Source organism: Misgurnus anguillicaudatus, chromosome 16 (genome assembly GCF_027580225.2).
Source record: "Misgurnus anguillicaudatus chromosome 16, ASM2758022v2, whole genome shotgun sequence".
Taxonomy (NCBI): Eukaryota; Metazoa; Chordata; class Actinopteri; order Cypriniformes; family Cobitidae; genus Misgurnus; species Misgurnus anguillicaudatus.
Genome location: NC_073352.2, coordinates 30,240,035 through 30,253,803, shown reverse-complemented (window position 1 = coordinate 30,253,803; position 13,769 = coordinate 30,240,035). Strand labels below are relative to the sequence as shown.

At 35.4% G+C, this 13,769-nt stretch overlaps 1 protein-coding gene across 5 annotated transcripts in view; it reads left to right on the top strand.

Annotated features, from left to right (window-relative positions):
* Window positions 1-13,769, top strand: part of unc5a (unc-5 netrin receptor A) — a 294,167-nt gene that overhangs the window by 272,813 nt on the left and 7,585 nt on the right. For all 5 annotated transcript variants that reach the window (XM_055179088.2, XM_055179086.2, XM_055179084.2 and 2 more), the window contains 2 exons: window positions 4,155-4,304; window positions 11,240-11,404. In XM_055179088.2, coding sequence (XP_055035063.1) covers window positions 4,155-4,304; window positions 11,240-11,404 — 315 coding nt within the window. The remainder of the gene's footprint in view (window positions 1-4,154; window positions 4,305-11,239; window positions 11,405-13,769) is intronic.

Genomic DNA, 13,769 nt, shown 5'->3' with positions numbered 1-13,769 from the left:
TGTCCTAGATATTTTTTTATGTAGGCTACAGTCACTTTCGAAAAATTGAAAATCTTGTTTATGTACAGCCAAGTCCTCACCATCATGTCCTCGTCTCTGAGAACATCAAATATTTGACATGGTAACTATTGAGTTAAGCTAAGTGTCTGTAATGTCATTTATTTTTCAGTAAGCTGCACTTTAAAAATGCTGTGTTATTTTCACCTGTGTAATTTTACATATGCTGGGTTGTTTCAAACCAAAATTCTGGGTTGTTTTAACCCATTGTTGGGTGAAATATAATTTTTTGGGGTTCATTTAACCCAGCGGCTAGGTTTGTCCCTTTTTGACCCAATTGAATTTTATTTATATAGCACTTTTCACAATTGGTAATTGTTTCAAAGCAGCTTTACATTAATAGAAGCAGGGGAAAACACAGACAAATCGACAGACAATATAAGTAGCAAAATACAGCAGCTATTAATAAACTTTGGAAGCGAGCGTACTAGTATTGTATCGTATACAAGAGGGTGCTAAGTTAAGCCAATGTCGTCTGACTCCCTGGGATTGATAAAAATCCTAGGAGAAAAACCTCCCGACTTTATTTTAGCCTGGGAGGAACAAAAAGTCCTAGGAGGAAAAAAACCCTTGGCATATATATATATATATATATATATATATAATCGACTATGTGTTATATATTTATATGGGATGTAAACGGATAAGGAGATTAAACGGGTTCTGTCGGTGGTCGTTGGTCAGGCATCGGCTGGGCATCACATTGACCTCCACGGCAGCCGGAACTGGGTCTGTTTGTCTCAATGTCCTCGGGTTCATGGACGGACAGGGAAAAAGAAACAGAATCCTATTAGCGTAGGGGCCGTTCAAGTGTCACACAGTGTTTGTGTTGTAATATATGCTCTGTTCTAGACAGGCTAGCTATTGCGGCGTTAGTATATTACCCAGACGAGATATGTGAGTGCTTTGTTCCATACAAGCTAACTATTGCGAGATAAGTACATTTACTAGACAAATTATGTGAATGCTTTGTTAAAGAAAAAGTATTAAGTTTAGATTTAAAGTGATCGACTGCTGCGTTGAAAATTACGCAGCATTTTTTCGAGTATATGTTTCCATCCAAAGGTGCAAATTTAACTTATGCACAAAATGCGAATAACGCATCATCAAATTTGCATAGGCTAATAAAGTCCTTGTGTGTCAAAGGAAGAAAACAAAACTCAGTAAATATGATCCAGACATTTTGCTTTAAGAGGTGGATGACTACTCTTTGGGAACACAATCGTGACAGATTGCTGACTATACAGACTTTTGCTAAAACATTTTACAACACAACTACAACAACACGGAGATGCTATGCAACAAGATCGGTCCACTCTCTGGTTTTGCCATCTTATTGCGCTCCAGTTCAAACAGAAAAGAAAAAATCACGTTTTTAGATGTACATCGAGTAATTTGCATTTTGGTCTTTGAATCCGTTTTTATGTGATATCTAAAAAAAGCTCATAAAAATAGGTGTGTGAAAAACATTGGCTAATGTTTAGAGGTATATTATGTTTTTTGCGGCATCTAGTGGTGAGATTGCAAATTAGAACCAACCTCAATTTTGAAACGCAATGAGTATCTACAACGTAGTTACAAAACGCGTTTTGTAGAGCAGTTTGTCCATTTAGGGCTACTGTAGAAACATGACGGCGACTTCCATGTAAGGTGACCCGCAGTGTATGTAAATAAAAACGGCTCATTCTAAGGTATTATAAACAATACAGTTCATTATGTAAGGTCTTTATACACCACTGATATTATAGTTGTGTAGATTATATTGCATTGATGTCAAGAGATCATTTGAAAAATTACACACTGCACCTTTAACTATGGTACCATTTTTTTACATATGCACATTTGCTATGGAAGCAAACTAGTTCCAAACACTTACAGCACATTAAAGCAACACCAAAGAGTTTTTTTTACCTTAAAATAACGTTTCCAAAAAAGTCGAAACAGGGTGAACTGCACTTTCACATTCGCTTTGCAGCCCTCTATCGGCCAAAACCGCACTAATGAAGTTTCTTACCATCGGGTCGCGGTCCTGTAGTTTGAGTGAAAACTACAGAAACTTGCTTTACGGCAGACCTACAATCCAATCAGAGCCAGCTATGCAGCAGTATTTACGACAGTGGAATTGGCAATTACGCTTCTAACCTGTAGGGGGAGCAAAGAGCAAAAACTTTTCAGTGTTGCTTTAAAGGCAGTGTGTGTCAATTTTAGCGGCATCTATTGGTGAGATTTTGAATTGCAGTCAACAGCTCACAATGCATATGGTAGCTGTTGTCATCTGGTAGGGAAGAATCGCGCTCAGTAGAGCAGTTTGTACATTTAGGGCTACTATAGAAACATGGCAGCGCTTTCCATGTGAGGAGACCTGTGGTGTATGTAGATAAAAACAATACAGTTCATTATGTAGGGTCTTCTGAAAATATATTATATTGCATTTCTGTCAATAGATCCTTCTAAAAGTTTGATGCATTAAATGCTTTTTGTCATTTGAAGAAAGAATACTTCAAATATTTAGATGCTAATATTCAAAAATTTTGCATTTCTATCATTTCTTTTTCACAATATCACAATAGTGGCCGGTTTTATGCTGTTTTACTCAATAATCAATAATATTTAATTGTTCTCCTAAAATGTCAGGACAATTCAGCAAAACAATGGGGTGTAAACAAGAGCAGTATTCCCTCGGAAAGCAAACACACAAATTGCAAGCTCACTTATTGGCTGGCGGGCAACAGCGCCGGGCCAAGACTGACATGTTTGTGCTCCTCATTTTGAGCCGGCCTTGTTAATATACGTCGGGTGGACAGGCTGGGCTGCTTCTGCATTGGTATTCATGCTCTTAGTTATTCATAATGGGATAATTGGCAGGCTCTTCTGTGTCTCCCATTATCATCCTGCAAGATCTGCTGATAGGTCAGAATAAGGATCAAAGTCCGCCAACGGCAATTTGCGATGCTAATTTGCACCCGAAGAGTAATTGTGTTTAAGAGAGAAACGTAAAACGAGGTGCTTTATAGCCAAATAAAGTCTATAAGAAATGAAGGAGAGATTATATTCCTCTTCATATTTCAGTGCCCTCTGACATGACTTTTTAGATAAACCTTGACCTGTTTGTCTCTATATGAATAAAATGATTGCATTGCTATCTTTACTTTGCCAATACAGAGAGAGAGATTGTGGCTTTGACCTTCCAAATTAAAATGCTTTTATTATCTCCACTTTTAATGTTCATGTTATAAGCTACGTATTGACTAAGGCTTAAGCAAAGACATGTACAGCAAAAATATTACAAATAGATAATAAACAGGTTTCATGCCGTTTTAATTGAAATCCGTGCCTGTCGATACTCAGCAAAGAGTGCAGAAAATTGAATCATCCATGTGCAGACAAAAATCACCATCATTCTCCATCTTCATTAGAGGCGCTCTCGAACACAACCCATGTGCATCCACATTCACAGAGAAAAGAATTAAACATATGGTGATTATTATTCCCAGCATCCTCCTCTCTCTCCCGCATTTGTTCACGTAGCTTCCGTTTTATTCCCGCCGCAACGTTTCCTCGTCTTTATTTCTTACCTTTGTGCCGCTGTTTTGTTAGGAGGTTGTGAAAGATTGTCGTCCTCATTGGCAAGGCATTGCATCTAATTCATCACGTCGTTTGAGATGCGCTCCCTCCGAGGTCTTTGATGGGAGTGTTCCCACTTTGCGAGACCTCCGATCCTTCAGCGTGAGAAATGTGCCCTGAAAATGAATTGATAGATCAGGCGGGATGTGTGCAGATATTATTACCTAATTCCAGATGGCCATTGTGATAGCAACAAATGGCTTTGCCGTACCAACCCCACTGAGACGAAAACATCAGACGTGTGGGTACAAATTTCTCCTGGCACAGCCACAGAAATGAAATTAAGCAGATTTGGATGCACAAACAACAAGGGCTTGACTAATAAACACACACACTTGGATGCGGTATTGACTCTCTGCATAACTGCGGTCGGTGTGACTTTGGATTGACATTAGGGGAACGTACTGTACTGTACTGTACTGTAAGGGTGGACTGTGAACTGAAGCGCTGTGATGTTCTGCTTTGCTCTGCAGGAAGTGATGCAGATGGAGAGACAGCTGGGAGGTCGATTGATCGACGAACCTCACGTCCTGCTCTTCAAAGACAGCTACCACAACCTGCGACTCTCCATCCATGACATGCCCCAAACACACTGGAGGAGCAAACTACTCGCCGGATATCAGGTGGGTTCACGTTATAAACATTCCTCTTGCTCACTGCGCTTCCCATTAGAAAGAAAAATCACAGATGAGATCTTTTTAATATCTCCATTATTCCTCCTAGACAGAAATGAGATTTTTGCTGAAGTCTCCAGTGTCCTAGTATTTCTCCTGAGAAAAAGACCCAAAAATAGTCTCATTTAAATGTTGAGAAGAGATCTCAGCCGTGTCATAAACTGAGCTCAGATTTGCCAATCAGACTTTGCAATGCTATCTAAAGCCAATTTGTACGTATTATACGAGGTGGTTATTGGGATTAATTCATATGACCACATTCGTAGACTTCTGTACGATTTGCCTTGACCCCGTGACTTTGGAAATGGGGTTAGGGGTTGGGTTTCGTTACTGTTTTTTTTAATAATAATCGTACGTTTTTGCGGGATTAACTTTGTATGAATTCATACGAATTAGCCAACTCGGAAAATACGAATTCTCATGAGATCAGGCTGGACATTACATTATTGAAGATTTTAGCATCACATTTACCCAAATCCAGATTATTTTAGCTATACACCCTGCAAAAAAATATTTTTAAGTAAAAAAAAATCTTAGTATTTTTGTCTTGTTTTCAGTAAAAATATCTAAAAATTCTTAAATTAAGATGCTTTTTCTTGATGAGCAAAACGACTCAAGAAAATAAGTCTAGTTTTTGGACCAAAAATATAAAATTTAAGTGATTTTGTGCATAAAAGAAGCCAATGGGGTAAGAAAAAAAAATCTTAAAACATTTTTTTTAAACTAAATTGGAGAGAATTTTAAGAAAAATTTGCTTACCCCATTGGTAGATTTTTTTGCTTGTTTTATGCACAAAACCACTTAAATTTGATATTTTTGGTCTAAAAACTAGATTTTTTTCTTGGGTCGTTTTGCTCATCAAGAAAAAGCATATTAATTTAAGAATAATTTTATATTTTTACTGAAAACAAGACAAAAATACAAAGAAAGTTTTTTCTTGAAAATAATTTTTTGCAGTGCATTAATCTACATTAATTTTACTTCATGTTTTTTAACAATTGTTTCATTTATTTATTTTTCTTTTTAGGAGAAATATCTCGGACTACACTTCAAAAAAATTATTTTCAAGAAAAAACAATTCTTAGTATTTTTTTCATGTTTTCAGTAAAACTATCTAAAAATTCTTAAATTAAGATGCTTTTTCTTGATGAGCAAAATTATCAAATGTGTGCATAAAACAAGCAAAAAAAATCTGCCAATGGGGTAAGCTAATTTTTCTTGAATTTTTCTTAAATTTAAACTTAAATTTGATATTTTCTGTCTTATTTTCTTGGGTCGTTTTGCTCATCAAGAAAAAGCCCAATAATTTAAGAATTTTTAGATATTTCTACTGAAAACAAGACAAAAAATACTAAGAATTTTTTCTTGGGTCGTTTTAAAGATGTGTTTTAAAGTGCAAGTTTTTGATAATGATGCCTTATCAACTAAACGCAAACCTGTGATAACAGTGAGGTCATGCGCATATGTTAATTCAGTCTATAGACATATGTGAATATAACCAAAACAACGATTGCGACCTACAGGACTGCGTTTGTGCCCCTCAAGATACTGACTTTATTAACACTTCACCAACAAAATGTACACAGTCTTCATAGTCCACTTGTAGCAATAAATCTACCTCATCATCCATCTTAATTGTTTGTATTTATCGCTCTACAGAAAAATGCATGTGTGCGCAGGCGTGTAGTGTTTCTTTACAAGTTAACATCGCCATCTACTAGCCTGGCACAGGTAATACAGTTAATTTTGTCATCTTGAAGGATCCAAGTAAACGCAGATCTAGACTAGATGGCGCCAAACCGAATTTATCAAAAACGGAAGTTAAAAAGATTTAATGATTTATTTTAACTGCCTTTATGTTTGATAGTCATTCTGAGTCTGATCTCTAACATAAGTTCCTTTACAAAAACGCAAATTTTTAAGGTTTTTGCTCAAAATGTTGTATTTTTGAAGAGAAATATCCATATTTCAGTAGTTAAATTAAGTGGAAAAAGTAAATATATAATGAAACGTTTTTTCCCCATTTGGTTTGTTTGTTTGTTTGTTTATTGTTTGTTTGAAAGCAGAGGGTGTGTTCTTTAATTTGATATAATTTGTATGTTTATATATATATCTAGAAGATAATTTTTCCTGCAAGGAATTTTGTGAAACTTTTGTTAAAATCACAAAAATGCAGGTGGGCAACTTTTCTCAAAAAGGCTGGCGCTGAATGAGTTAAAAAGAACATTGGTGGGGAAAGAGTTGATGGTGTTTGGTAAGGCAAGCATCACTGCTGCTCATATTTAGGGATGGGAATTTGAACACATAACGCTTAGTATTAAACATAACATAACAAAAGTGATTTTGCAAATAACCACCCTACACCACCCTAGCGCAACCACCATTTAGCACTGCTACCATTTAATTTTCCCAAAATTTGTTTATTTTCCTTAACTGCACTTTTCTCTGAAAAATGTTTGCCAGTGACACGCTGCTAATGTTTGTCTATTTGATCTTTGTTGTGAAGGCGTGAAACTTAATTGCTTCTGTGCTGTATATGAGTTTGCATTCGCTCCAGCCAAGCCACTTTTCTTGGGGGCAAATCTGACGAGTTTTTATGTTTTGTGGGATGCTGTGGGTTTTCTAACAGAGCGTGTGATCTGTCTGGTTCTCCAGATTTCTGTAATTGGAAATTTCTTTGGTTTCGCCTCATTAGAGTATTTCTGAACATGCAGGGATGCTAAAGAAGCCCATTATAATGTGAATTGGCGAGCAGGGACCGCAGGACGTCTGTGCTTAATAACATTCGCGGCCTTGACTAGGAGTTAACAGCTTCTTGAGAAACAGAGAATTGAGAGCTTTGTTGTACTTTTTCTAACCCACTATGCCCAACTCGAGACTCTTTCCCATTGGAGGAGATTAAATATAGACCGGCATGTAAATGCTCAAGGCTACAGCACCCGATTTTCCCTCATCCTTCCGTTTCTGGATCCTGTATGCCGACCCTCTGGGAGCTTTTCTGGATTCTGGAGGAATCTTGGCATACGAAGCTCCTCTGAGGATTTAGAGATGCCAGCCAACGGTGTCGGAGCACAAGTGTGCATAGAGGAGACATTTCCTCACCTGAGTGTCCTCTATTTCTCTTTTTCCCAAGTGTCTTATTTTCCCTGCAGTAATTTTCTGTGTAACAGCTCCCCCATTAGAGCAAACTGTGGTATTGCATATTAATGCTGTATTTTATCAATGTGGTTCATGATTGATGTGTTGTCTAATGCGGTCTGTGCTTATCTTTTGTTTTTGTGTGTCATTGCACACAATAAGACATTGTGGGAGAAGACCACCGTAGATAAAAAATTAGCCTAATCACACTTTCATACTGAAGTGTTGTGTTTGATTGATAGACTAAAGCTATTGTTTAATACCCGCTCTTGACTGCGGATATTAAATGATATCTCTCATATCTACTGAGTTATGTATGTTCATAAATGAAATCCAAATCAGCATAGAGAGCATTTAGCTCTTAAAGACATCCACAATAGAAACTACAACAATAGGTCTTGAAGAGCTTTCATTGCTCGCACCGGCAGCCACAGCATCATAAATCATCAGGTGTTGGGCTTTGCTTTGTGTGTCTCTCACTGATCGTCAAATTGTGCAAGGTCTATTGTCTGCAAAAGCAAAACTTTTCATAAAAATTGATGTCGTTCATTATGTATGGAGTGACAGGGTTTTTACGCAAAGTTAAAGGTTTTTGTGAAATGCAAAGTTTGTTGTTCCTATCACAACTTTACTTTTCTTGCCAAATTTGGGAAGCTATTCCTCAAGGTATTGTGCAGGAAGTGTATCTGTACCCCTCTTACAGGCTGTACTGGAAAGTTACGTTCTGTAAGTCTGATTATATTAGGTTAAGCTCTATATATTCTGTTTTTAGGACAGAATCCACAGACTTGTGGAAGAAAATATGTGGTAGAAAAATATAATGCAATGTGCAATAAGATTTGGCCTTGAATGAAAGATGAAAATGAAAATATAAATGCCAGTCGGAGCCGATGGTCTAGTGGACAGCGCTCCGACATGTGGTGCTTTCGCACTTTCGGCGACCCGAGTTCGATTCCCGTCTCGTGGTCATTTGCCGATCCCATACCCCTCTCTCCTCCCTGTACTTTCATGTCCTCTCCTGAATTACTGTCAAAAATAAAGGCAACAATGCCAAAAAAAGCCAAAAAATATATATATATATATATATATATATATATATATATATATATATATATATATATATATATATATATATATATATATATATATATATATATATATATATATATATATATATATATATATATATTTAAATGCCAGGATCGCTGATATTATGTAGTTATATAAAATACAATTTAGTAAAACAACTAAGATGTAAAAAGATGCAGACTTTCTTTACAGAATAATATTTATTTCAAATCACAGTAAATATTTTAAGCTGAAATTTTTTCATCATATATTTATCATACTTTTCATCATATATTTTCATACAAATAAATTGCATCGATCAACTTGGTTATGCAAGTCCATTCAACTGAATATTTTAAGTTTTACCTAGCGATGAGTTGATGTAAAATTGTATAACTTAAAAAGATGCAGACTTTCTTTACGTACAGCATAAAATTTACTTTAAATCACAGTAAATATTTTAAGCTGAAATGTTTTTATCATAAATCACATTCATCACTTTTCATCATATATTTTCTTACAAATACTGAAAAAAATTGCATCAATCAACTTGGTTATGCAAGTCCATTCAACTAAATATTTTAAGTTTTACCTAGCGATGAGTTGATTTAAAATTGTATAACTTAAAAAGATTCAGACTTTCTTTACGTACAGCATCATTGTTACTTCAAATCCCAGTAAATATTTTAAGCTGAAATTTTTTTCATAATATATTTATCATGCTTTTCATCATATATTTTTATAGAAATAAATTGCATCGATCAACTTGGTTATGCAAGTCCATTCAACTGAATATTTTAAGTTTTACCTAGCGATGAGTTGATGTAAAATTGTATAACTTAAAAAGATGCAGACTTTCTTTACTTACAGCATAATTTTTACTTCAAATCACAGTAAATATTTTAAGCTGAAATTTTTTTCATAATATATTTATCATGCTTTTCATCATATATTTTCATACAAATAAATTGCATCGATCAACTTGGTTATCCAAGTCCATTCATCTGAATATTTTAAGTTTTACCTAGCGATGAGTTGATGTAAAATTGTATAACTTAATATGTTAAGCTAAAGTAACAAAAACTTGATTATTACTTTTAAGTAATTAACAAATTTGCCCTGAGGATGGTCATTTGACCGAAAGCTTGTTGATCAAATTTGCTTTAAGGATTCAAGTATGCAGACAGTTTATTTATTTTTTGAGATTTTCCATCTTGTTTGTCTGGCACCTTGGTGATCATGGGTGCGGTGTAACTACTTTAAAAAAGTTGAAAGAAATTAAAATTGCAAGCCAACCCGGTAACTTACAGTGTTACACCAAAAACTGATTTTTGTCACCTTAAATTTTTCACTTAAAATAAAAAATGTTTAAGTTGAATTTTTTTTTTAAATGTTACCAATTTAAGTATTTTTTTAAATAGATCCAACTTTCACTTTTTACAGTGTATACATGCATATAAAGTGTATGGCAGGGGTCTTCAACTACTCTTCTTCAGGGGCCAGATTTTAAAATTGTAAATGTGACAAAATGTTACCGCTATTTTTACCTTTTTATATATTTTTTACTTTTACTGTGTGTGTTATCTTTGTTAGTTTTGTTATAGTATATAAAAAACATATAAAAAACATGCATTTTCAAAAAAGATGAATACTTCTTGTATCCAGTATGTTGCCTTTTAATTACTGAAAACTCAAATTTTCTTTTATACTATTTTAAAAACAATTGCCGTTTAACATGCAAGAACCAAATGTTAATAGTTATGAACAACTATATTTTAAAGATATATCGGCTAAACAGCCTTTCCATTTTACATTACATACAAAACTGTCAGGAAATGGCAGTCGTATTGAAATTGCAGTTTAATCGTAAATCTTTCACTTTGCACACACAGTTTTTATTGGAACACACTGAAATACATACCTTCCGGTCGTGTAGTCGCACAAGCTCGAATTTGATCAGATTATTATGGTTGGCACCCCATGCAGCCCCTTTCTGAATCCCTTTCCGTGTTTTCGGCCGTCATTTGTCATGTACAGTGTAAAGGTAACCACGCTGAATTTAAATGAGATGGCTGTTTCTCAATCCGAAGACTGCAGTCTCCGGAGGTCGCATTTCTAGGATGCATACGTCATTGAGTCTTATTTCAGAATATTAACAATTATAAAGTTTACACTTATTCTTAGTTAATCGTAAATTGTTGTAATATGCTTATGATTTGTAAATGTAATGCTCAGTTGATTTAAACTTGTGACGTATGCAGTCTGCATGTGTGACCTCCGGAGGCTGCAGCCTTCCAGTTGAGAAACGGCCAAAGATGATCGGTGGGCTGGATAAAGATAATTGCAGGGCCGCACTTGGCCCGCCAGTTAACTAGCCCTGGTATATGGTTTTTAAAATGCTGCTTTGTTGCAACCTATGGTTCGGTAAAAGTCCATATTTGACCAAACCATGAATGGAAACCTAGTATGTCTGTTTTATGATCTATTTGTAGATCTTTAAATTTACTAAAATGAACTTGCAAGAGTGGAAAATATGTTGGTTGTAATGTATAGGAATTTAAATTCTGTGGACATCTGTGTATTTCTGCTGAGTTCTGTTGTTGCAGACTCCATGTGGATTTGATGGTACGTCTTTATGAGCAATGATAATTCAGTGAGACATTTGTTTGGTCCTGTAGGAGATCCCATTCTATCACATCTGGAGCGGCTCTCAGCGGACCCTACACTGCACCTTCACACTGGAGAGACAGAACCTGAGCATCTGTGATCTCACCTGTACACTGTGTGTGTGGCAAGTGGAAGGAGAGGGACAGAGCATCAGTCTGGATTTTAACATCTCAAAGGTAACTGAGCCCACTGCAGTATGATCTGTCAGTATACAGTTTAGGACATCATCCTCTGTCAAGCTGTTTTGGGAATATGATACATTGTGAATTAAAGGTATAGCGGAAGATTTTCCCGAATTATTTAAAAGAACCGCCCCTCGATATTTTTTAAGCACACGCAACACTCTCCCTCCCTCCTCCCGAGAGGGAACGCCTGTTAAACGCGTGCACGAGACAGAGAGAGAGAGCATGCAGGAGCTCAGTTCTTCTCTTTGCTCTGTTTACAAGTTTCTGTCGGCATGTTTACCGTGTCTGTGCGGTTCGTGACTCATGCCAGGGCTAGCATCGCTAATCATAGCTTACATCAACTTTTACTAGCAGTGATTTTAAATGGATTCTTCAAATAGCATGACAAAATGTACCTTTCCAGTAGAAACTTCGCGTGGGAAGCCCAACCTGTCCTTTTAGCTCACACCAGCGTGTGAAATAGTCTCCCATAAACATTCTGGTCTTGTTTCTTTCTTTATTGTCCTTTCTCTTCTTGTCATACAATTCGTAGACACTTTTTCTCTTGCGACCCTCAGACATTTTGAAAAAAAACACAGCGAGAACGCGAGCTTCAATGAATGGTTGAAACCGTAGCACAACACACATACACATGAAAGTGCGCATGTGCAGCAAGCGAACCTAGAGGCGAGCACGTACGACGGTTATACGTCAACATATAATCAGAATGATTGACATTTGGGATGACCAATAGTCTTGATGATCCACCCGGAAAACGAAAATCTTCCGCTATACCTTTAAGTATCCAATCACAAATTGTGGGTTAGACTTGTTAGCTTTTGGTTATTGTGACCCAGGCTGTGAAAACACAGTTACAGACATTTTTGCGATTTACTGTTTTCTACATATAATAGTCCTACGTAAAATCTATGTAAAATATGACCTTGATATCTTTAACATTGACTGAGTAAGGTCATGACAAAGAACTTACAATAGGGATGCACCGTAAGGTAATTTGTTGAATCTGAAAAAATTGAAAAACTCAATCTAATACAAAACTGTTTTTTTTTCATTTTCCTAATTATTTTGCAAATATTCTCACCATCGCACAAGTTACACCCTGCAAAAAATCATTTTCAAGGAAAAAAATTCTTAGTATTTTTGTCTTGTTTTCAGTAAAAAGATCTAAACATTCTTAAATTAAGATGCTTTTACTTGATGAGCTAAACGACCCAAGAAAATAAGTCTAGTTTTTATACTAAAAATATTAAATTTAAGTGATTTTGTGATTAAAACAAGCAAAAAATCTGCCAATGTTGTAAGCAAATTTTTCTGGATTTTTCTCGAATTTGGTGTTTAAGTAAAATGTTCAAGACATTGTTGGCTTACCCCATTGGCAGATTGTTTTTGCTCATCAAGAAAAGCATCTTAATTTAAGAATTTTTAGATATTTTTACTGAAAACAAGACAAAAATACTAAGAATTGTTTTTCTTGAAAATCATTTTTTGCAGTGAGATCGCTACAGATTCATATACTTTTGTGCATAAAACAAGCAAAAAAAATCTTGAACATGTTTCTTAAACACTAATATCAAGAACAATTTGCTTATCCCATTGGCAGATTTTTTTGCTTGTTTTATGCACAAAATCACTTAAATTTGATATTTTTGGTCTAAAAACTAGACTTATTTTCTTGGGTCGTTTTTGTCATCAAGAAAAAGCATCTTAATTTAAGAATTTTTAGATATTTTTACTGAAAACAAGACAAAAATACTAAGATTTTTTCCCTTGAAAATAATTTTTTGCAGTGTAAAGTCTCTTGTTCTCCGTGCTCTTTCATCATACAAAATCCCAGGATCACCGCCAGGTCTTTCTCATAAGCTGCATGTTGTTCAGGATGTTTTGATTTTAAATGATAAATTAAACTTATAGTGCTGTATGTTTTTGCGTCTTTCTCTGACACTTTAATATACTTTTACCAACATGCTTGCTGCATTTGCGCGTCACTCAATCCACGTTGGTTAATTCGATCGTTTCATCAAAGACCTCATTGTTCAGAAAAATGTATTCAGTCTTTTCACTTGTTCTGCCAAACACTCAAAATTAGTTTTTTGCTATTTCTGGCAGAATAATTTCAGTTGCCGAACATTCGGTGCATCCCTAGATTGAAATCAACGTGACGTGAAGTCAAAAATGTATGCTAATAATCTCATCATTAGATTGACTTTCACAGTCACAATTTAAACTAAATTTTGAATTGAATTTAAATTCACATTAAAGGCGCTCTAAGCGAATTGACGCGTTTTAGACCATAAAACATTTTTTGTTACATACAGCAAACATCTCCTCACTATCTGCTTGCTGCCTGTCCGCTGAT